A 26,327-nucleotide genomic window follows, 5' to 3' on the forward strand; every position below is an offset into this window, starting at 1 on the left:
AAGTGGGCAGGATCCAGAAATATCCGCAAAACAAAAGTTTCATGCATACCAGCACTGCCTTGTGGCGGAAATTTTAAAATTTGAATCCTTCATAAAAAAAAAACAGGATTACAGTTGAAGAGTATTCCTATGGTTTTAAACATTCTATTTTTCTATTCCACTCAAGTTTTATAATTTTGATCTTTTCTTAACTCTTCTTAAACATTGTTGTCAGCCACATGAACATTTGTGCTTCTTTCGAGAGAAACTTAAAAGTAGATGGAGTATCTTGTACTTTTTAATTCCGCCCCTAAATGCTTATATTTGACAGATACGCGTATATCGACTACCACTTGCATTCTGTGGATACTAGTAACTGACAACGAAGACTATAGCGATTTCATTCAGCAAAAGTCCCCTATAAGGATAGTCAGTTGCATTGGACACGATACACAAAAAGTCACTGCGAAACAAATATCCCAACTTTAAAGAATGCACAGTGATTCGTCTCCACACAAAAGATGGAAACAAGTTTTGAAAAAGATTTCTCATATTCTTAAAAAGTTTCTTTGCTCTGATTGAGTAGATTGTTCATGTTTTAGAACTATTTAACATCATTGTATGGCTAACCCGTTTAAAAGTAATTTTTAATATATCAGAATTTTATGTAATCAACATGTGATTTGGCTTCGTCAAGCTATACGTCACTTGAGCGCAGATAGTGAATGGTTTGCAAATCGACTAGCTGACTCTTGAAAAGCACCCAAACAGAAGTATTCATTACACTCATTAATTTATTATCGTACTCAGAATGGTCACATTCAATCTGGTTATTCAAACGACAGAAAACCTATGTTGCTTTGCTACAATTTCCACTCAATCTTTATGAAACTTTAGAAAAAGAATATTCAGTTATCGTATAAAAATACAAAAATATTTTTGGAATTATTAGTGCAAGTCAGTTTTTCGACTATTTTCCGCTCTCGCATCACTGCGTTGTTCCGCCCCTTGGGCACTATTAACAATTATTGGACCAAGTCCAGAGACTTCAGATGGATTTCTGCAGGATTGTCCTAGAAATGTTCTATTAATTTCTGTAAAAAAATATAATTAATATGAACTGCAAGAAATTGTCTTACATCTTCTGCAAAATATATTTTACCAAAGTTTTTTTTTTAACTTTTTTTTCTAGGATACTCTAGATAATCTGGAACAGCTTCCAGTATTTTCTCCAGCAAACTGTCTATCGATTTTTGCAGGACTCTCCAGGATTACTCAATGATTTTATCAAGATTGTTTCACCATGTACGAATCGCTCATGAGACCAGTACACATACCTCATTCCTTAACACACCATCGAACACAAATTATAAAATGATCCATTTAACATTTTTGTAGATACTCACATGGAACCAACAAGTTCCATCCGAAGGCGATAATCAGTATCTCCCATGCAAAGTTCTCCCCCCTGCACCATCCTGAAGACACACGACTGTAACTCGAAAGCATCAACTTTTCCTTGAACTTGCATTGTTGCGCGTTCCTTCATTATGGGATTATCTACAATTACATTTCGCTCAACGTGATGCCATTAAGTACCTCTCCTATGCAAAACTAAACCTTTGACTTTTCTCTTCACAAGAATCAGGGGGGGCAGGCAGGCAGACAAGCAACAACAGCAATGTGAGAATATTCATTAAAGTTTCCGACTGAACTGAGGCGCCATAAATGTGCAAACTACCAACTCACGTATCATTAAATTAAAGACATTCTGGCAGGTGAACAGCAGTCGGAGTGCGGCACCTTCCGCTCAAGAAACGAGAAACTTGGGAAATAATTTACCTGACGCTGCAGTAGAGCGTTTCGCTTGGTAAAGATTTTCCTAAGGTCCCTCCGGAGGACCCGAAGGCGGTAAATAATTTAAATTATATCATCTCCTGACTAGAAAACTGCAAACGGTGCTTTGTGCTCTCGCCTAGCCAAAATTTCGGTAGTTTCACTCAGAAGCCGGCGATAGCGTTTGAAGCTAACTTCCATTCGATGAACTCGGTGTCTATCTTCTGACGTTTGATAGGTGGTATGGCGATGATGAACTTAATGAAAGCGAATCGCAAGTTTATCTTGATGAGTGAAGCTAAATTTTTGGTTCAATCAAACCGAATCAATCACATGTCTAAGCAGGTTCGCTAAAGCGATCGCTGTGCACGTGCACTAGGGTGGTTTTAATAACAACAAAGTTTGGAAAGCTCTCTTCTATATTTTTTACAATCTTTAAAATGAAAATAGAGTTCTTCCAATCCTTCAGCCATTTTGGTGAAAATTTTAAGGGTGTCCAAAGACGTAAACTTGTATCAGTGTACATGTAGTGTACAAAGCCAAAATAAAAAGTGCAATGCCGTGGGATACTTCCTTCGCGAGATTTGTGCCTTTGAAGTTTTAGTGCAATCTCAGAAGATGATTCCAAACTGTTTCACCTTGAGCAACACAGGCAAAACTGTAATATTCACGTTAATGCTAAAATACAATTGTACTATTTTCCCCCAAATACCGGTTCCTCGAAAAGGAGAAAAGGCACATATAATTGTCATTACTTTATGCAATTCAATGTAGTGAATGAATCGGTCATCTGATATGCATCCCTATTTATTTGCTTCTTATTTTCTTTTTTGAAACACTCAACAATAATTAAATTAAAGACACACAAAGGACACAAAGGATTTACGGTATTGGAAAGGTTCAACTAATAAATTAATTGTAATTTTATTCGGTGTACCTCCAAATGTAACTTAAGAAAAACTATATAAATTTATGTATAATTCTTCTCCTACCCATAGGAAATATTTATTCCATACGACAACTTTCTTCTCTGTGGTTTGAAGAATAAGTAGTTGGAGACTTATAGATGATTGCTTTGTACTTATATGTGAAGAACACTTTTCTTAATTTATCCATAGTAATTTCCATACGTCGTACTTCGTCTTTAGACCACCTTTAAAACACCACCGGCGTCGTACTCTATACCATCGTAGAGATTGTTAGGAATATATAAGAGATGGTATTTTCAAATATTTTAGTCATATTACCCACCCTAATGAGAAAACTGGTGTCTACCATTGCAAGCCATTGACGAAGTTAAGCACCTTCGTTTTGTAGATTCTATGTGAGAGTGTGAGCGAGATTAGTCAGAGTTGTGGAAATTGGCGATACCGTGAAATTAGAACCACCACCAACGTTTGGTCTAATCAGCATGATGAAAGCGATTCGAATGATCTGATAGATGCTGCTGGAAGCGTTAGTATACGCCTCAACAGAAAATGGAAGGTACCTAATTCACTTACCGATGCATTTTCGACCATCAAGGACGTCAATTTGAAGACCCGGCTGACAACTGCACTCGTAGGATCCAGGCTTGTTGGTGCAGGTCTGCTCGCAGCCTCCGTTGTTCTCCAAGCATTCGTTGATGTCTGGAAGAGAATCGATATTGGAAGAAGTTGTAAATTGGAATGATGTAGTCTTTTTTATCGGAAAAATGCAACTTAAAGGGCGAACACGAAATTATTGCGACACATTCAAAAGGGCATAACTTTTCTACCATTGGGTAAAAATCAACCAAATTTTGCACACTTTCTCATTGATGTGTATTGTTTACCTGCTGTCAAACTCGAAGTCGTGTTTTCCGATTCAACGAAAATGGAGGTGAACCAACGCGAGTCGAGAGAACAAATTCTTTCCAAACACCTGGAATTTCCTGACCTGTCGCACCGGCAGTTGGGAAAAATGTTGAACATTCACCAGAATGATGAAGCGGTTCCACGTTGACGTAGGACCACGACAAAGGAAGGAAAAAACCAGGACCGGAGATGAAACAGACGGAGCAAAAGGTAAAGCGGATTTTTTGCACATAGTTGAGTTGGATTGCAAAAGGGCACTTTGTTGCTAGTTAATAAATTTGAATTTTTATCAAAAGTTTAGATATTTTGCATGAAATTTTTTTGTTTCAAAACGATTTTTATTCGATGATAAATTTACCGCATGTGCTTGTAGGCTGCTAAAATTAATATGATTACTCAATTGAAAGCAATGTAATGGAAATTGTATCAATTATCTTTAAACATATCGACGGTTTTAAATATAAACCTGATTTTCAAAATAGCACTGCAATTCTACTGCAGTAAATGAAAAAAGCGCGCAAGAAACAACCAAATAATGAGCCTTGATATTCGAATTTTTCCACAAGCTTTGTTTAAAAAGGATACTGGTAGCATTAGCTTTTGTATCGTCAAGGTTGGGACTGAAAAACAACGGGGCAGTCTTAGTTGAGCTGTCACGTCCTGCCCTAGGGTATTCCGACAGCACTTCCTTCAGGAAATTATTTTAAAAACTCTTTCAAGCAATTATTTTGTTTAATTTACTCTATTAAATTTTCCAGAAATTTTTCCAGCATTTACTCGCGAAAGTTCTACAGAACTCGTGACAAAAATTCCTTTAACAGTAACAGTATCTTAAGGAATTTTTCCAATGATCACCGGGAGTTCCTACTGGGATGCCTCTGAAATTCTCCCAAGGATTTTGCCTGAAACTCCCTAAACAGTTTTGCCAGGAGTATTTCTAAGAATCCCTCCAGTAATTCCGCCAAGAATTCCTATACGGATTCTTCCAGGAGTTTTTTTCGAATCCCCCCTCCCTCTCGAAGAATAGAGTTTTTCCAGTCATTTCTACTAGGGTTTCACCAGGAATTCCATTACCAATTTTCCTTAGGCTCCTTCATGAATTTTGTTCAAGGATTTCTTCTGGAATTTTTCCAGAAGAGTCTCCAGCTATTATTTCTACAATTTCTTTAAGGATTTCTCTAGGAACATATGGAATCATCAGGAACAGGCTTGATAGAAACTCCTCTGCGATGCAGGCAATTTTGACGTTTTTCTGAGAAATAAGCAATGAACTCAAAATTTTTAACTTGTTCCGCCCGATCAAGACAAGCCTATGGGAGTTGTGATGGCACTCTTGTTTGATGGAATTTTAATCTGTTGTGTTTTGTGCTGCATCTTCCTCGCTCATTTTTCGTTGCCTCTCTGCTTAGCATTTTTTCGCTCCCTCGCAAAGAGGCAAAGGCAGTAAGCTGCTGTAGAGTATGTCATAGAAATCTGATGATGTTGAGGAGTATTATCAAGCCTGCGTTTACTTTCTCCACACCTTTGAACATTAATTCAGGGACTCCTCAAGCATTCCTTCAGCAAGTTGAAATTTCTTAAAGGGCGCCTCAGTAATACATCCTTGAATTCCTTCAGGAATTTCTCCAAGAATATTTCCATAAGAACTGTTGCAGGGATGTCTTTTGGAATCACACCAGGTAGGATTTCCAATTTAAAAAAGAAAATCGAAATCCACAGTTTATATATAAAAAAAAATCGCTTCATAGACAGGGACGTCTGTTATAGCGGTTGAAGCACATGCCTTTCACGGCCAGGACCTAGGATCGAGCTACTTTACAGTTAAGATCGAAATACGCATAGGTACCTGTCAAAGGATACAAACAATAGTGGAATTTAACGGTGCAGTACAAAATTTGGGTTTCCATTTATTTATAGGTATTCCATTGAGGAGCTCGAGGATTTTTTATCAATAGCCTATTTCTTATTCTAATTATATTCTGTTTTCCAGGATGTCCATTGAATCTAGCAATACCAATGAGAAAAAAGAACCCACAAAACCACCAACTGAAGGATGTTGAGAGAAAAATACGATGGCAACGCACTTCATCTGTTTTTCTGACCAAAGCACATCAAGAAGAAAAGCATTGGATGGCACAGGAGACACCATCGTCGATTGGATCGCACTGGTCACAGTTAATATCTTTCTCTGGTCCAATTCGGTCCCAAGAGATTGCCATCTTCTTGGGATCTGTTGTGCTTTGCTCTAGTTTGAGAAGACGACCAAGTGACAAACATAGTATGAATGAACGGTATACCAAGACACTATTTGCTTGTTGGGTCTTTGCGTGGATCTTTTGAGAAAAAGTGGCAAGCCATCCAAGAACTGAAACTACCCACTAGTGTGCGAATCTATCGTTGCGGTCAATGTGTTTCAAGAGAAAAGCTAATTTTCCCTCCCATTTAATAAGCTATGGGGCATTGAAGAACATGCAGCGTTGAAAGAGGAAATGCAAGAATATTGAAATGAGTTTTATTTTCTCGGAAGGTCAAATGAATAGCTATGGAGTGCTAAAATGACGTGATTTCTTATGTTGTATAAATGTTCACTCTATCAATGTGCATTGAATTCTTTTTATTTTTCCATGAACATTGTGATTAATTTCACGTTTCTAGATGAACCATGAATCAAGCAACTAACGAAAATAGCATTCTGTTGAACGGCTACTATTATAATAAAAATCTATGATCTATGACATGCGAAAAAGGGGGCCCAGATAGCCGTAGCGGTAAACGCGCAGCTATTCAGCAAGACCAAGCTGAGGGTCATGGGTTCAAATCCCACCGGTCGAGGATCTTTTCGGGTTGGAAATTTTCTCGACTTCCCAGGGCATAGAGTATCTTCGTACCTGCCACACGAAATACGCATGCAAAAATGGTCATTGGCATAGTAAGCTCTCAGTTAATAACTGTGGAAGTGCTCATAAGAACACTAAGCTGAGAAGCAGGCTCTGTCCCAGTGGGGATGTAACGCCAGAAAGAAGAAGACATGCGAAAAAGAAACATCAGAGAAAGCATACCAAACCAACGTTCTTCAATTCCTTTCAAAAGATGTGATCTTTCTCGCCAATTTGATTTGGTGGAATTAAAAGATTTGCTTCATTCAAAATCAAAAAAAAATTCTCGCCGAGTTCAATCCCAAGTAAAATCGCAACTAATTAGGGTCGTCATTGAGCTTATCATTCCCTATCCATAGGAATGTCATCTTTTGAGCGAAAAAGAGAAGAGTCATCCAATGGGGACGATTTAATTTTCAGTAACAAAATGTGACAGTTCAAGGATTGACTCGTTGAATATCCATTTAAGAAACTCAGTGCCATTAGCAAAAAGTAGCATTACTGCTTTTGAAGAATGGGCCTTAAATAAAAAAATGACATATAAAATAGTTATGAGAAGGATTTTATTCATACATGTTATGATACAAATTGTCTGCATTATCATAAATTTGAGGCGTCCCGGGGACCCGAAATTGGTCATTTGTAGAATAAATCAAATGCAGGAGACAAGGTATTCCAATTTAATCATTTATCAGAAGGTTTACGCTGATGCATTTTTCTTAAAACTCCTTGATAAAGTGGCCACATTACAGCCCATTCACAAAATTATATGTGGCTTTAAATTTGCCTACCTCCAGGGGCACAGCAGCACAGAACCCTTGTAACCCGACTTGATCCAGTAATCAGGGTAGACAATCGTCACCGTCAAATGGAAAAAGTCGTCGACGAAACTAAAAAAAGAATCGTCATCGTCACTCAACCATCGTTGGATGACGATTTGCTGCAGTGGTCCACCACAAAGGCTCGGCGTCATGACGAAAAAATAAGCCTCCTTCGTTATAGTCGAATCTTCGTTCGGGAGCTCTGAGACGACTAAAAATATGAAGCGAGGCGTCGATTGATTATGAGCCTTTTTTGAAAAAAAAATAAATAAAAACAAAAAAACAAAACGTGTCCAGAATTGAACAAACGATCTCTGCATCGTCAACGTCACGCGCTTACCAACAGAGCTATTGATGAAACTTGAGGAGTACGGATTGAATTGCCAATACAAGCAATTCTGGGATGGCATTTGCCGTTTTGTGCATAGCAAGCGAATGTACAATAAACGCCTCCTTCGTTTGAGAGAGGGGAGCGAACGGAATGACGACAAAGTTGTTCGTTGATGGTTTTGGATTGAAGTTCGACGTGCATTCTTTCGTCGATGACGAGACGACGACCTGCAAGAGTTATTATACTGGCTGACGATGTCTTTTTTTATTTCGTCATCGCACTGTGACGAAGCTGACGATTGCCTGCCCTGCCAGTAATCCACTCATTGGCGTAGCTAGGATTTTTTTCTGGAGGGGGCCTAGGGGGGGCCTGGTAAACACTTGTTTTACAGAAGTTATTGTTTTAACAGATTTGTACTGATTTTAATTATTCGTTATTTTGTCTTATTTCACGGCACATCAGTGATATTTGTAAATATCAATTTTTGCTACGGAAAAAAATCATTCCTTTTGTAATCCAGTCAAAAATCCTTCAAGAATGTTAGCAAAAAAAACTGTCCTTCGTTATTCTTCCTCGATTTTTTCAGATATTCAACCATGTGCTTTATAGGGATTCCTCTAAAAATTCCTACGGGAATTTCCTCAAAAAATATGTTTGTACTGTTCGTTCCTTTTTCAAGAACTCTTTTACCAGTTTTCACTTAGTTTGTTCTGGGATTCTCGTGGAAAATCGTTCCCAGACTGTCTGACCTCACCAGAAAATTTATCGAAAAATCTCTATCGAACTGCTTAAAAATCTAATGAAAAATTCTGCCAGAGAATGTTTTAGAAATTCTTTGAATCATTTCTCCTGGAAGGTCCTCTACGAACTTTTTACATTTAAATTCCAATTGTTAGTTTAAAGTATCCTTCAGTTTGGTTCATTAATAATTTGTTTCGGATTTTCAGGAATTACTGAATTCTAGAAGTCTCACCAAAACCATCTTCAAGATCACCAAGCAAGGATTCATTCCACGAATTCTAAAGAAAATTTGCCAACGGTTTTTCCAACTTTGCTTTTGAAATTCTACCTAAAGTTTCTCTACAGGATTGTTTTTAAAAAAATCGCAGCAAAAATTATCCAGACTTCTAGCAAAGAAAAATCTTTCAGATGTTACTCGAAGTACTCCTCGCAATGTTCCACGGAAATTTCATGAGCAATCAAAAAGAATTCAATTGTGAAAATGTTGTTCATGTTTTTCAAAGATACTCTGTGCAGATCTATCTGCATTTTTTTCACAGATATATATTTTATAGATTTCTTTAAAATCAAGGAGCAACATCTCGCGTTTGTTCAAAACTCTATCGAATATATATTTTTTTGAAATGACTAACTAAGAAATGTTTCAAGAATTCTATCATTCCTATAAAGTCTTAGAGGAATAGTTCAACTATTGTTTCAAAATCTCTTCCGCAAAATACGCAAAGATTCGTGATTACTTCTGGGATTTCTTAGAGAATTATATCATTGTTTCCCTAAAATTCCCTAAGAAAATTTCCATCAGATTTACTAAGATTGAACTTCTCGAAAAGTTTCTCCAGAAGTTCCATCAAGTATCTTTTCAGGTTCTAGAATTAACTCATTTTTTTCCTAATAGTAATCTCAGGATTCTTCCATAAATAACATATACAAATTTATCTTCATTTTTCTGGTTCAAACACTACTCCAGGAATATCTCAATATTTTCATGGATTGCTTTACTTCACTCCATATCAGATTTCTAAAGAAGCAGATAAAAAAAGGATCAAAAGAAATTTGGTGGTAATTTCTTAAATAATTGCAGCTTAAATATAATTTAAAAACAAAATCTGAATTCCTGTTATTAAATTCAAGATTTAAACCGTAAAATTTCTGAAACTTGTTGACAATGTACCTCACTGAAAAGCTTAAGTGGTTTTGTAGGATCTACTACAAAAAATCTTGTTCTTTTTTCTTCTTCTTTGATAATAGAAAATAATTGGTGTTGAAACGGATCGAATTTTTACTGAAAAGGTTTGTAACTTAAATCTTAAATAATATTTTATATGCACTCCAAAGTTTCATGATGGTGAATATATTGATGTAGAATGAACCCATTTGTTATTACCTTTAGAAATTCAAAACAAATTTTTTTGAGGGTTCTATTTCTATAGAAGTTTACCGCAAGTTTTAAGCACATTACCAAAGATATATTGTGGTAAATCGTAATGTAAGATTTCATGAATTAAAATCATAGGTGAAACTTTTGCATTACTTTGAAAAATTTGTTGAGAAATTCCTGATGAACTCTCAGAAATCAGGAACCATACGAATAAGAAATCTGTAATTTTTAAAACTCTTATAATATACCCTTTTAAAGATTATTTAAAACGTTGCTTTTTGGAATATGGAAAGATTTTTGTACGAAGTTTCTCAAAGCGTCATGTGAAAGAAGAAGAAACAACAAAATGTTGAAGCAGGTAAAAATAGATGGACAATAAAGATAATTTATAATCTTTTCTCTAGAGGTAAATTATAGGATAGTTAAACTCTCTTTAATGGTTTTACAAATAAAACAATTTTCTCAAGAAGTTCCATCAAGATCATCTAAAGAAATTATCCTTGACATATATCCTTCCTTGATTTTTGGATTCCTAGATTTCTGTCAAAAAGCCTCTTGAAATTCCACCCTCGAATCGTACAAAAATTCAAATCAAAAACATGGACTCCGACAAAAACAAAAAGATCAATACAATTTCCATTGTGAATACCTTAATAAGTCCTTTCTTCTTTCCTAGTATTCTTTTCATGTTTAATGTTTCTCTACAGATTCCTTTACCACTATGTTTGGAAGCAAAAGTTTTCCTGGGGTTTTTCAACAAATTTCTTCTGAGGATTCGAAGGCAAGGGACATTTAAAAAAAAAATCTTTACAATTCTTGAATAATCCGGGTATTTGAAGCAAAATTTCTAAAAAAAACATAGAAGAATTTATGACGAAATTTGTGATTTCTTTTTGAAACATGATGAACTTCGCGGAAGAATTTGTAATAAAATTTGTTGGAAAACTTTTTTAAGAATTTTACAGAAGAATTTCAAGTAGAACTTCCAGCGAAATATCTCTGTATTAGACTTGACAGAATCAATGATTTTTTGGAGGAAATACGAGAGGAAAATGAACATTTGAAGAAATAATTAACATTATTCAGGTAAATCCAGGAGCATATTCAGGAATCAATTTGCTAATGAAAGTAGACCTAGAAGGAATGCATGAGCACCAGGATTAATTCGCTTTGAAAATCCCACAACATTGTTTGACTAATTTCCAAAAGATTTGCAAAAGTTCTAAAGCTACCCTTTCAATATTCCTTAAGGAATTTGATTAGAGTAAAATTCTATAAAAAATATCGAAAAGTTTTATGAAAAATTTTACTACAAATCTGTTGAAAACTAATCAAATAGTTTATGAAGTAATAAGTTTTCTTGAAATAATATAGCAATACATTTATTCATGCGAAAATACTTGAAAAGTTGAATCAACATCAAAGAGGGAATTTATTGCTGGAATGAACGATTTTGTTGCATTTTTCACACCAGGTTAAATTTCTGCTATTCAACTGAAAAAACTTGGTCATGCCTAAATTTCTTAAAAGTTAAGTCTTATTTTTTTTTTAATTCCCGCTATGTATTGTCTGAGAAATTCCTTTAGTAATGTTGTCTATTTTACCAATTTTTTTTCGATCATTACACGAATTGAAGTTAGTTTATGGATTTCTTTAGTAAATTCTCAAAAGGGAAATCATCCTCAACGGACACCTCGAGCAGGGTATCCTCGAAAAAATGAGAAATAAGAATGCAGTGAATATGCTGCTTTATGCTGTAACAGCATTGTTTGGATTATTAAATAAAAATAATTTTGGTAAGCATGTTTCCAGGATATTTACGATTTTTTGTATCACGGTATTTTTTGCAACGGCCATCTCCGAAAAATTGCGCTCATCGCATATAACAAGAAGCTAGTTCTAACAATAATCATTCGTTCGAAAGTCGGACAGTTAAGCTTTCGGTTGTCGCACGATTCAACGAAATCAGAACCGCCTCGCTGATGCTGTGAAAACCAAGCTAGGTTTTCTCTCAAATAACGTAACTTCTGAAGAGATTTTTTTGTCCATAACAAGAGTCATGTACCTGATACATAAGATTTTGCTTCATGTTAATTTATTTTTTATTTTTAGTATCATCAAAATTTCTGGGGGGCCTGGATGATTCTGGAGGGGGCCAGGCCCCCTGCCCCCCCCCCTGTTCCTACGCCAATGAATCCACTCTAATAACTCCGGCCACAGTAACATTCCTGAGATCCTTCGACCACTTTTAGAAACTAGATATGTGTACAAGTATACTGACAAAAAATAATTGAAATCTGTTAAATATTCGCTGGGTGGTTAGAGTTTAAGTTTTTTCCTTTCACTCAGGCCTATACGGGTTAAAAAATGAGATCTGCTGAGCAAAGTTCTTCGACAAATCATAAGCTATCCATAGACGTAGTCATTCACAATTGATCATAGCCTGACCTATAATAGATTGAAAATGCTCTGATAACTCTCTATGATTCTTGGTAAGTAGATGGAAAGGGACATGCAAAACATTTTTTTTGGTTCTAATAATTTCGCACTAACTTTTATGCGTAAATTTTTGAAACTTTGTTTTCTACAAAATTCTGAAATGATCTCAAAAGGCGTCATCTTCATGATAATAAATCTACGAACTTTTTAGTGGAATACCTGTAAGTAGATGAAAAACCGAATTTAGTACTATACCATTTAATTCCACTATAGTTTGTATCTTCTGACAGATACGCGTATTTCGACCTCAACTGTAAGGCCGTCTTCAGTGTCGTGTACTAGACTCGACTTAACCTACAGTTGAGGTCGAAATACGCATATCTTTCAAAAGATACAAACTATACTGAAATTATATGGTATAGTACTAAATTCGGTTTTTCATCTACATGTTCAATGATTACTTCTCCACGCAAGGACCTCCCGGAACCAAACTTCGAAACGGGACACGAGATGCTGCCTAGATATCCTTTCCGCATGCTGCTGACTGATGGTCCTAACGAAACGAGCGCAATGAGACTGTCAGCTAAAGCAGCGCGATCCATCGCAAACTTTGTTCCGGTAGAACAAGACGGCTTGTCTCGCTCACATCTTTTGCAGCTCTGGGAACACGATCCTAATAGACGGGGCCTCGCAAAGCAGAAAAGTAAATGAATCCAATTAATTAACAGCTATTTACAATTTACACCATTTTCCTCTTTCTTTTCCAGTTTCCTTCAGGTTTACTGCTTTTTTTTTTGTTCTCGGTAGCCACGTCAAGATCCCGAAAATAGCTGCTGGAGGAGGTAAACCTTGTAATAGTCGAACCGGGCGTCTGGCGTTGGCACTTGAATGACAGGCGAGAGAGGCGCCTTTCGGGAACACGGGATTCTCCGAACGTTCCAGTCGGCCTGGCCAGATGATGATGATGACAAAGATGAACATGACACTCGATGGGGGAAGCCACCACCCCCGCGCCTGACTCGTGGCCCATCTGGTTGGCTGGTCGGAGCAGGTTCACTGCACTTCTGCCTGTTTAGACTGCATTTAAAATTGTCTGTTGTCAAAAGGTTGGACGACCTCGCGTGGGTTCGTTTCTTCGTCTACCGTGATTCGTGCTCGGTGTAGGTTGAGACAGATGTGCCATAACGCTCGTCAACGGGGGTGGGATAAGCTCATGTCAAATGAATGCCTTGCTCCACCAAACACCCTTTACGATTACAAGGTAATGAATATTTGAACGGGGCTCTGCTAAAGAGATGGGTCATCATGAAACTGAATTGATAGATGTATCCCGAATATTGGATGCTACACCATCCTCCAGCTGTTTCTCATAATCTCATAATCCTCTGTTAAGCATGACAATCAACAGATCGTTAACTGCACTAATCGTATGGGTCGGGAGACATCCCAGTTTAAATCGTCGTAAAAAAGTCGATTTTCCATCTGTTCAATCCGGAACCCCAACACTAAACTGGCAATCCATCTTACCGGGAACGCTGAGCACGAAGCGATAAATGAAGTGTTAAACACGAACGGAGCAAATTTGACTAAATGGCCAAGTGGCGCTGTAAAAACCACAGCTGCTCACGTCTGTCTCTTTTTTTTCATTCTCGGGAAGAGGAATTTCCCCGCGTGTGACTGTTGATAGAAGCAAGACCCAAAGCGCGTGCTGACAATTAATCAAACGCTTCAAATTCTTCGTCACCACCTCACAGCTAGCAGAAGAGACATCTCTTAACGTACGGGGCTAGACCTAGATGGTGAGATTGACACAGAGGTGTTTGAAGGGAGCTCTTTCCATTCTCTGTTTCGGCAGAATCGACACTTTCGTAACATTGTGTTTTCGGTACTTCAGTTTGTCGTATTCTGCAAAGGTGAAATAAATCACTTAATGGATCTATGAAAAGAATGGACGATTCGAGCAACGTTTATTCCAAACAAGAATAAATTACCTTCAAACAATCATATTCGAAGAGATTCGATCCATAAGTCTTTGATAACACGTCTAATTCGAACTCGAACTATGACACATTCGAGTGGCAGTGATTTAATATTACTACACAGTTTTTTTTAATCAAAAACTGTTTTTAAATTTTATTCACTTTATTTTGACTTTGAGTTGTGATAATCAACGCGTCATTAAAATCTTAATCCTATGCTTTTTGAAATCACTTGCAAAATTTCAAAGAAAATAAATATTCAGTATTGCAACGATTTCAAATTGCAGGTAGGAAGTGTAAATGATGAAGTATTGTAATCCATCTGAATTATAATTTGTAATCCCAAGAATATAAAGTGGATTCTACTATGAATTCTTCAAACCATTCCGCTTACGATACTTACATTTTTTCGGAGTCTGGAGATTCAAGAATTATCCAAGCGACCATTTCAAAAAACAATCCAGTTATAATTTTTGGAATGCTCTCGGAATATTTTCAGCAATTTCTTTATGAATTACTGCAGAACTTTCTAAAAGTATTTATGCAAAAACTATTCTATGTACTACTGAAATTTCTTCAAGGATTCTATGTGGAATGAAATCCTCCAATGATTCAATCAACAATCTCTTCGAAAAGTCCTCTATTTATGCAGTTAGTTCTCTAAGTAACTCTTGGAGTATTCTAGAGATTTTTCCTCGGATTTTTTTCACCACTATAATGTATTCAGGAATTCATCCAAAAACTGATCAAGTTCCCAGATCAACCAGAGAATTCTTCTAGAATTCTGCTGATAAACCTACCACGTATTTATTCAGAAACTTTTCCAAGAAAGTTTTCTTGTGATTGCATCATGAATTATCTTCTATATATATTTAAAAGAACTTTTGGTAAATTTGTTCTCAAATTCCGTAATTTCCACGAGATTTTTATTATAAAATTCTTGAAGTTTCACAATTGCCTGCTAGACATGTTTCAGTCCAAGAACATTAACTTATATAAATATTTCTGAAAGATCTCATCTATTAATTTATTTTAGAGTTCCTCCAAGTGTTCAAGGATTCATCCAAAGATTTTTCTATATTTCTTTAAGTATGGCTCCAATAGACGCGTAAAATAAAAATAAAATAAAAATTTAGAAAATAATGTCAGAAAGACTGAAAATACCTGCTAGGTCAATAAAATCAATTTATGATTGATGTTGAACGAAATTTAGAAAAAAAAAATGCTTCGGTATAACGTAACGAGAATAAAAAGGTATTACTGTATAATAATTAATAGCTTACCAAACTGTGGATCGCGACTTTTAGAAGGCGAATTATAAATTTCGACAGCAATCGCAATTTTGGGACCTGTTGGAATTCCAGAAGGATTCCAAGAGTTCCTTCAGGAAAACCTGCAGTGATTTCTTTAACATTTCCCCCGAAGGGATTTTAACACAATTTCTTTCAAGATAATTTCCAACGTAATCGCTACAGCGATTTCTCCAGGGATTCCATTATTTCTCCAGGAATAACTTTGGTTCGCTAGCAAATTTTTGAGATCGATTCCAACAGGGTTCCAGAAAGACCTTCAAAAATTCCGCCAGGGGTTCTTCCAGGGACTCTACAAGAGATTCCTGTTGGAACATTTTTACATGAATTCTTTTAGAGATTTCACGAGGAGTTCCTGCAGTAATACTTCCAGTGATTCCTTCATAGATTCCTCCAGTAATTCAGAATTCATCCAGGAATTCTAACATTTTCCAACATTTTTGCACACATTTCTTTAGGGATCATCAGAAGTTCTCATCAAGATTCTGCCATGAATTATTTCGGAGATTTTGTTAGGGCTCCTTCCAGGGATTCTACCAAGATTTTTTGCAGGAATTCCTCCAGGGATTTTATCGGAAATTCGTCAAGGTGTTCTACAAGCAACTAGTTAACGAATTTTCCAAGAATTTGCTCCAGAATTTTATCCGGAGACACCACCAGAAAAATCGCAACGTGGATCACTCCAATGATTTATCCAGATAATTCTACTGCTATTCCCCAGGAGTTTCTTCCGAGGCTCGTACTGGGCCTTCAAAAAATCTAGATTTTTCTAGGGATTCATGATGGTGCATCTTTACATGAATTCCCTTTGAGATTTCACAGGAGTTTCTGCAGTAATACCTAAAGTGATTCCCTCATAGATTCCTCCAATAAAATCTTCCTTCAGGAATTGTCCAAGGATTTTTCCAGAAATTCTTACACACTCCGAAATTTTTGGGCACATTTCTTCAGACATTTCTTCATGGATGACTTGGAAGATTTCTTCTGATATTTCTCTAGAAAACCGTCCAGTGACACCGCCAAGTATTGCTCCAGGAAAATCTTTAGAAGGATTCTAGCAGAGATGTTTCCATGGCTTTATTCAGGAATTTCACCAGGGGTTACACTAGGACAATCTCTCCAAGGATTATCCATGATATTTTTAGAGCGATTACTTCAGAATTTCTCTCAAGATTCTTCCATGAATTATTCCGGAGATTTCATTATGGATTTTTCCAGGGGATTCTACCAGGAATCTTTGCAGGGATTCCATCAGGAATTCTTCCAGAAATTTTATCAGGAATTCCTCCTCTACAAGAAGTTACTTAACGAATTCCCCAAGAATGTGCACCACAAATTTTCCCGCAGACACCACCAGAAAAAAAACGCAACATGAACTACTCTAAATATTTATCCAGAAGATTCTCCAGCTATTCCCTAGGATTTTCTCCAGAGGCTCGTACTAAGTTTTCACAAAATCCTCCAGGGATTCCTTCCACAGTTCCTTTAGAAATTCCTCCGGCTTACATAAGGACAATCCTCACATAGATTTCTCCTGACAAATCTCCATAGAAATTCCATTTGGAAAATCTCTTCATGGATTTCTCTAAGGATATCTCCATATATTTTCCATGGTCTCCAAGGATTATTCCAGAGATTTTTATAGAAAAATGTCTACAAAGATTTCTTTTGGGATTCCTCCAGCAAAATCTTTACTGTGATTCTTCCTGGAAAACCTCCAAGGATTCCTCCTTAGATGCCTCCAGAGATTCCTTCAGCAATTAGCCAGAAATTCCTACAGGAGTTCTCCCAAAAACTCCTCGAGAGATTTCTCTGAGAAAATCTGTATTTATATCCTGCAATGATTTCCTTATCAATTTGTTCAGACATATCTCCAACGATTACTCCAGAAAAACCTTTAGATGATTTTCACTGAAAGTTGTTTCAGGGATTTCTTAAGGAATTTCTCAACAGATTTCCTTTTTTTTTCAGAACAGAGATGAATAGAGACATAGTAGTGGGGTTCATAATTGCATTTGATCCCTTGGTACTGCAAAAGGTACCCAAGTTTGACAGATCTTTAGATGATACACTTCTAACGGCATTCAATATTTTGCTCTTTCACCTTATGTGCCATAAAATTATGGCCAACTGCAAGGAACATGGAGGTCTTAATTCGTTTTTGGTACGAGTGTGATGATGCTAGCGATTTCGTTACGTGTTATCACTCTTGATATAATGTATCAAAGCATTGCTACACAAAACAACATATTTTTTATTGTTCATCCATTTGTTATATAGCAATAGAAGTGGAAATTAGAGCAAGTGCAGTGGTTGTAAATGCAAGCAGTTTGGTCTATTTGTGTCGTATTTGTTCATTAAATTGATTGGAAAGGGTTTAAATCTAAAAGATACTTTTGTTTGTTCCTTATTATGCATGCATTGAATCCTGATACAAAATTGTACAGGCTCCAGAGACAGCCTGTTCAAGAATTTTTTATTTCAGATTCCCCGAGGAAGAGATTCATCAACGTTTCCTCCCAGAAATCCAAAATTCCTTGAGGGGTTCTTCGAACAAATCACTTTATTTCTAGGAATTTCCCCAGCATTTCATCCAAGTATTGCTCTTTTTTTTCTAAAATTTCTTCAGAAGTTTCTCAAAAAATCCCGAGCAATCTACAAAAGTTTATTTAACTTTTTACAACAGTTAACACTACATTTTTTTCTTATCAATGGTTCCTTCGATCATTCCAGCACAAATTTCTTCTGTCCAATCTTTTTTGAGAAATTCCTTTAGAAAATCCTGCGGAATACTATCCCGAAAATCCCTATAAAATCTTACAAAACTTCTTCAAAAGTCTGGGAGTTTTGAAGAGAGATCCTTGTTCAATAAGGATGACTTTTAAACTCGCACAGGTTTTTTTCAGAGGTCCGTACGGAATTATATTTCAGAATTTTTTTTGGCATTTCCCAGGAGACATTCTTTGAAGAATTCCTTAGAAATATTTTTTTTAACTAATAGAACTAGTGGAAGTATTTCTGTAGTAATCTTAGAAGAAATATCTGTAGCAATTGCTGTAGGTATCTTCAGAGAAATCTTTAGTTGAAATCATAGAAAATCTTTAAACAATTCTGGAGAAGTTATTGATTGAATTTTAGAACATGTTTCGACCAGGAATCTTGGAGAATATTCCAGGGAAATCGCTGTGGGAATCACTAGATAAATCTTTGCAGGAGCTAGAACGTTCTTAAAAAAATCTTAATGATTTTTTGCAGGAATTCCGAAGATTTCTGAAACAAACTTAGGAGAAATTTCTTTTCTGTGATACTCCTTGCGAAAAAATTAGTTGAATTCGTGAGGTATCCTAAACGAAATTCTCGGAGAAATTCACTAGGAATATCCGAGGAAAAATTTTTGAGGAAATAATTACTATATGTACTCTTTTAGAAACTTCCGGATTAATGTCCAAACATACCTAAAATAATTTTCGATGAAATTCCTCGAGATGATCATGAAAATAAACTCATACACAATACTTGTCGTAATGTCACGAAGAATTCTCAAAAAAGAGTATTAGATCTAAGGTAAATATATGCTCTGATGGTATGAAGAAACAAACTCTTATCTCCTGGCTTCTATTAGGTTTTGTTTTCATAATTCCTGTTCAGTCTTTTTCGGCCTCTTTTTGATTCCTTCTAGATCTTTTTTCAGGCAAGTTGTCTCTTATTTACTATTTTAAGGTCCTCAGTAGCCACCAGCCCTGTAAAGACGAAACACTTTCTTAGTCTTGCTGTAATGACTGGTTTCCTTTGCATTTGAGCCTCTTAAATATAGTAACTTTCAATTTCCAACCTAGGATTCCATACGATTAACATTCTTCACTGTGCACAAAATATATGCTAACGTTTGTCCTACTCATGATTTAGAACATGAACGCGTTTCTGCTTAGGGTAATTTCTAATGATATCCCTGGAAAAAATCATGGGAGAATCTCCGGGGGATTTTTGGACGCCTAGAACAAATCTATGGAGAAATTGCAATGGGTATCTCTGGAGTATTACCTTTGAAGTTTTTTGGAATAATTCATGTAGCGATTTTCCTTGAGGACCCTTCTCCTTCCCTGGGGGAGTTTCAAAAGGAAACTCTTGAGGAATTTCCATTGGAATTCGTGAAGTGATTTTTAGTAGAATCCCTGAATAAATTCCTGATGGAATCTCTGAAGCGATCCCTGGATAAATCCTTGAAGAAATCTCAGGAATAAGAGGAATCTCGAGAGGAGGATGGAGGAGGATTTCTGGGGTAATCAGTACTTCCTACACGATATACACATGCAAATGGTGCATAAGCATAAAAGCTCCCAGCGAATTACTATAGAAGTTCTCCCAAAACCCGAGAAACAGGCTCTATCCTGGTTGTGACGTAACGCCAAAAACAAGAAGAAGTATTTTGTGTATAATATTTGACATTGTGTCTATTTAGATCTGGATGAGAAGTCATGATTTTTTAACTGTCGCATGATGGAACTATATGATGGTCTGTAAATGACCATCTGAACCGATTCCGAAATATTCCGACCAAATCCGGCCAAATCTGGTTGTTGTTTCTCTTGATGCTCTTGTAAAAACCATGAAACTTGAACCGTCGAACGATACATGCGTATGAACTTCTGAATATGACATGTACAAATTCCTTCTGAAACAAGGTTCTCTTGCGTCCAGAATGGCCATACTTACAAAAAGTGTTCATGATTCCATTGTAGGATTCCATAGAAAGCTATGAGAATAAAAATAGATTTAGAAATTTTATTTTTGAGAGCGTTTCAAAGTCATGGGTCATTTTTAACCCATAATGCATGTGTTACTTTTTTTGTAGCGCCATTCCTAGCTTCTCTAAACACGAAAATGTTCGTTTTCAGAAGTTAGGAAAAGCAAGGCAATTTCAGATTTCTATCTCTTTTCGCTTCAAAGTTACAGCTCATCTGTGCCGATTGACCGAAAATGACCCCAATGCTCAAGGTAGGTTCTTCCTAGGAGGCTTCGTAAGCTGCATTTATTTGATATACAAATATATGTCTGAGGATTGTTTCTGTTTCAGAACTATTTATGTACGACTTAATATAAAATAAATACTTTTAGGCGATTTTGATTCTATGATTACTTTCATTAACTCTTATATAATCGTAACATTTTTTTTTTAAATTATGCTGGAGTGTTTTTCAGCTGAAATATTTTCAACAATATCAATTATTTGAATATGGGTAATAGTAGAATTCAGGAGTGTCCGTGGAGACGAACCACTGTTACAGGGTATGGCATAGATTTCATATATAATTAGATGAATAGTTTCAAAGTGAATAATTCGATCTAACGCACATCTATCTTATTGTTAGACTCATTTTGAAAAAAATAACTATTGCCGTGGTTTAAGCTTAGATGAATGGAAGAATGCCTTAATATAAGAAAACCAAGGTGAGTCACGAAAACGAAGCCGGATGGTTTGGTGGATTACACAAGCGAAAGGTTTGGGAACCTTTGGCATAATGTATTGGTTACAGACATTTAAATGCCCATCATTTCAGTATTTTTCAATTGCGTGAACAAATAACTCTCAAGTTCTTTTCAACTGAATAGACTGTTATTCAGCATGTTACTTTCAATTAGTTTTAGAATCATTTTACAACAACGATATACTCACCGTGACATGTGCGACCATCACGCTCATCAAGTAAGAATCCATGATAACAGGAACATCGTATCTCCGGGTGAGATTCGTGTCCATCGTGGCACTCATGGTCGCAACCTCCCCGATCAACACCACAGGTTGCTATTTTTACAGGTGTCGCTGTGGGTCCTTCAGTTATTGGGTCACTTTCTTCTCCGTCTTCTTCACCGTCAATTACATTTTCTTCAATGTCATTATCATCCTCCGCAGTTGGTTGTGATTCTGGATGGCGTATTTGTTCAGTCGTTATCTCGACACTTCCTTCACTGTGTTGTTCGTGTCTGGAAGGGGGTGTGGAGGTGGATTCCACGTGGTGGAGATGTTCGTCTGTAGAATGCTCGGTGGTTTCAGTCGCGATGGTGGTTGCAGCCGTTGTTGTTGGGGGTAGAGGGATTATTTCCGGAATTTGTTGCCTATCCTTGCCACTTTCCGATTCACTGGGTTGCTGTTCTGGATCAGGTTCCCCCTCATCTTCTTCGTCGTAATCTGTGAAGAAGGAGATAATTGAACAAGGAAATGGCAATTAATTGATACTTCCCGAGTAAATATACTCCATCTTTGCTATTGTTATCTTGTATGTTCTTCTTTCTTTTTCTGGCATTACGTCCCCACTGGGACAGTGCCTGCTTCTCAGATTAGTGTTCTTATGAGCACTTCCACAGTTATTAACCGAGAGCTTTCTATGCCAATGACCATTTTTTGCATGTGTATATCGTGTGGCAAGTACGAAGATACTCTATGCCCTGGGAAGTCGAGAAAATTTCCAACCCGAAAAGATCCTCGACCAGTGGGATTCGAACCCACGACCCTCAGCTTGGTCTTGCTTAATAGCTGCGCGTTTACCGCTACGGCTATCTGGGCCCCTCATCTTGTATGTTATCTACTTTAATAGTCAAGAAAGAAACATCGTGTCACAAATAATTGAGGGAAAAAATACTAATGACATGGTTATCATAGTCAATGCCCTCGACGACTGACGACACATGTTACATATTGGGTGATTAGGGAATTGAGTACTCTAGTTTTTTTTATTTTTCCCGATGTTTCGATCCGTTTGGGACCCTTTTCATGGGCTCAATCACAACGATTTCCTAGCCATGATGGCTTTGCTAAACTCTAATATGTCATGCGGAATTAGCGGTATCGAACCAATATTGTTTCAATGACATAACCTCAGACGAAGTTCATCTGAGATGATTTTAAATTTTTGTGTTATATGAGCAGCTGTACAAATTAATAGCAGTAACGTGGGTTCTGAAGAATCACCTCTTGAAAGAATTTAGCTATACGGTCTGAATCGAAAAACAGAATGTTCATTCTGAAAAACAGACAGCGCAGCGGACATGACAAAAAGTTGAAGCTCAATGCTTCGATACAATCCCTACCCTGTTCCACATTACTAAGATTTGAGAAGGCATATTCGATATATGAAAATGACGAAGTATGCGAGAAACATCCCCATTCCTGGAAAAATCCCTCATACAATTTCATGAGGCACCACAACCACTTAATCACCTTTCAGCAAGCGTCAACACATTACAAACAGTGTGGAAAGCTTGGTGGTTTAACTTCAACTGACAGCTCAAACAAACCGCCACCGTCATCAGACACGTCTCCAGCCACTCACACCGAGATCCGACTCAAGTATGCTCCTCCATCGAGAAACAAGGAAAGCAGAGTGGAAAAAGTTACAACGAATATGATAAAAAACCGAACACCCATCAAGCGAAACAGTAGTTCCAGAGTTCGTTATCAAAAACCACTTAAACAAATTATTCTCACCCTCCCCCCGTGGCTGCGGTACGACCTGGACCCACCTTCTGCTGGAAAGAGATTCCTCTCGCTTTCGATCGTCGACAAACTTGTAGCAAGAAGCTTAAAACATAAAAAAACCGTCCCGCCAGTCAGCCACCGAAAGCGCATGATATCAAGCTGTGAAATAAATTAATTAATATCAAGATCCAGATCAAACCGTTTAACCGTTCCTTCACGCCCTTAGCCCAACCCCTTCCAGTGGATGTGGCGCGCGAGATTACATACATGGCAACATTTTTACACCATCACCATCGCAGTGGGCCAGGAACGGAATTCCAAATATGCAAATCGAACTATAAGTGCTGATGATCCAATGGGAATACACAAAGCAGAAAAATTTTAAGTACGAATTTTAGTAATCATCATAACCATACGAGCTTGACCGCATGGTGCGCTTAATTAAATAAATAATCAAATCACTTAAAACTATAAAACAGAAAGTTCTAGTATTTGACGAACGAAATTTGTTCACGTCCTTTGTTGAGCACAGCACGGTTCGATCCCCAAAGTACTTTCTCAAAAATATCATAGCACATCTAGTTTTTAAGTTATTAGCTGTTTAAAATGCAAAATTTTACTATTTCAGCCAACTTGCATGCAAGTTTTCCAGCTTGTATGGCTACTTATTTGCTTAGTTTACCGCAAAATTCAAACTTCAAGTATATAACAATACTTATCAACAAAGTAATACTTTCTATGCTCAAAAGCTATTTTTTGATGGTTTAGAAAAGTACTGTGTTTTGCCATATACGAGAAACGATGCATTTTGTATGAAGACTGCAGATTTGTTGAAAAAAACAATTTAATCTAAATTTAATCGTGCACTTTCAACCAAATTATATCTTCAATGAAAGTTTAAATCCTATTTTGCATGCTTGGTGGATTATATCACAAAAAAGTTTGATAAACCATAGGTGAAGACGAGGTAAGAGCGCCCGCCGGGGTAAGTTGGACCACTTCAGTTTGGCATGAAAATAACGGTTTTCTTAGAAGTTCACCAAGCACTTGCCATGAACATAAGATTTTTGACATTCCGAACCATTCAGGGTGATATATACATTACATTTTCCATATTAAATATTAAAAAAAGGTTCTGCTCGTCAGTAATGAATTTGATCTAAAATTAACAGATGCTCACTTAAAGATTTCGGAAGGGATTTTTTGTAAAAACATAACAAATTACACCCGATTCTGTTTTTGCACGGATTGTTTTTACACGGCCGTGCAAAAAAAGTTTCCATACATTTTTTTCCGGTAATTTTTTTTTTACATAAAACGTCGAGAAATGGTGTAACTTTTTTTTTGCACGGTTTTTGAAATTTTGAAAATTTATTTTTGGACGGTACGCATCCCCCGTGCAAAAATAGAATCGGGTGTACGTGTCCATGCTTTAACAGAAATGTGAAATATGCTTCAGTGAAGCGTAAATATTTTGCTTTGAAATAAGACCATTGTAGTGAAAGGTTGCACAAGCGTGGTAAAACACACCATTGTTGATGGGGTAAGCCCGCTACCTCTAATTTATACCAAATTAAATGTCTAAGCCATTTTTAAAGTTGTTACTACGTTGTACATTACTATTCAAGTAAAATGAAATCAATTTTGTTAGAAACACAAGCCAAATCCGCATATTTCTCCAAAATATGGGTGTCTTAAGGTTATGATAATTGTATATCTAAGTTTTTTGAATTAAATAACCCTAAAAATGATTCAATACGTTAATCAATGAAGTATCCATAAAACATTATATTCTTCAGAACCACAGGGAACTGATATATTTTTTTCGCAGAAGTGTGTACGAAAATCTTGGTGGTCTTTTTTACCCTATGGGTGAGCGGTTTTAACTCATCACTAAAAATAATCGTGATAAGACATCACCTTTTCAAACTTCAAGAAATTAATATTTTTACAAATACAACAATATTTTTTTTGATTATTCCTAAGGCTTCAAAAACCGACATGCTGCGTCGAAAAAGGATTAGATGATTCTTCATTTTGACATATGAACTAAACTGCTTAGGTTGACGGTGTTACCTCGTCTTTCCTTACTTTAGATTTCATATAAACACCAATGAAAGTAGTTTCTTTGTACAACTTTAGCGACCTGTAGCTGAAATTGTGACGTGCTGGAACATTCTAAGAACGGCATCAGATTCAGAAACCCATAACACATAATTTGATCATTGAGACACGCAAAAATGTTATTTTTGTTACTCATTGTGTATTTTCTCGTTGAAATTTAAATATAAGTAGTTCAGAGTGTACGGTTTACACTGTATTTTTATTGCTATCAGATTTTGGAAAATTGTAAAAAATCGCCAGCCGAAAACCAAAGTCGCTAATTGATTTTGCGGAGGTAGCTGGAAAATTCTCAACTCTATCATTGGGATATCGAAAACAACTCGAAATCGTGCAGTCAAGGGTGCGTAGTGTGATTGACTTACTTCGAAACTCTGAGCATGGAACGAAAGGAGCAATGCGATCAGAATGGATGTTTTATAGCGATCAGGATTCGTGGAAGCATGTCGTGAAAGCCTTGTAGGTTATCCCAATGTTTGTGGCCAAGAAAGTTGAATCTGTTTATCGAAACGAACGGCAAAATATAGTGACGAAACCTCATTGTCTCATTGCGTCAAGGCGAACTTCCGGCATTTGTTCTTCATCGCTCAGCATCAGCTTGATGTTCCAGAGGAAGTAAGAAAGTAGAAACTTTCAAACTATGCCAAGAAATACATAATTTGGCTGTTCATATAGCAAACGGAGTGATACATGATGGGCAACAATTCCTTGCTATTGCGTTCAATCTACGCCGAATGAAGAAGCCTTCCCCATTAGACCCGGTCCTGGGTCAATCGCTTCCACTCGCACTGAACGATAAGCGACCTTAAATCGTCCTCAACTGCTAAAAGCCATCTGGTACGCGATCTGCCATGGAGGAAACGGCTATAGACTTGGTATAACTCGTGATTACGTTCAAAGACCTCAAAAGCTCTCCGGTCGACCTCTTTTAACGTCCAAGATTCGTGGTAGTACAGAGCTACCGGAAGAATTAAAGTCTTGTACAACGCTTGTTTGGTCTTCGCCTGTAAGCTGCGGGACTTGGTTGGGTACGAAGTCAGTAAAAAGCCCGACTCGAAGCTCTTTTACTTCACGGATAACATGTACGTCGGATAGAGGAGCGTTATTCCTCGGTAATTGGTGCACTCCAATATATGCTATTTTTTGAAGAGAGGGCAAATGAGGTCATCTATCCAGTTAGTAGGCAGTTATTCTTCCTCCCATATCC

The 26,327-nt window shown here is 36.8% G+C and overlaps 1 protein-coding gene across 1 annotated transcript in view; it reads right to left on the reverse strand.

Annotated features, from left to right (window-relative positions):
* LOC5579245 overlaps positions 1-26,327 on the reverse strand; it is a 253,072-nt gene that overhangs the window by 60,391 nt on the left and 166,354 nt on the right. The window contains exons 5-6 of the mRNA XM_021843826.1: positions 21,200-21,712; positions 3,318-3,443 (exon numbers count right to left, since the gene is read on the reverse strand). Coding sequence (XP_021699518.1) covers positions 3,318-3,443; positions 21,200-21,712 — 639 coding nt within the window. The remainder of the gene's footprint in view (positions 1-3,317; positions 3,444-21,199; positions 21,713-26,327) is intronic.

Source organism: Aedes aegypti, chromosome 2, assembly GCF_002204515.2.
Source record: "Aedes aegypti strain LVP_AGWG chromosome 2, AaegL5.0 Primary Assembly, whole genome shotgun sequence".
In the NCBI taxonomy this organism is placed as follows: domain Eukaryota; kingdom Metazoa; phylum Arthropoda; class Insecta; order Diptera; family Culicidae; genus Aedes; species Aedes aegypti.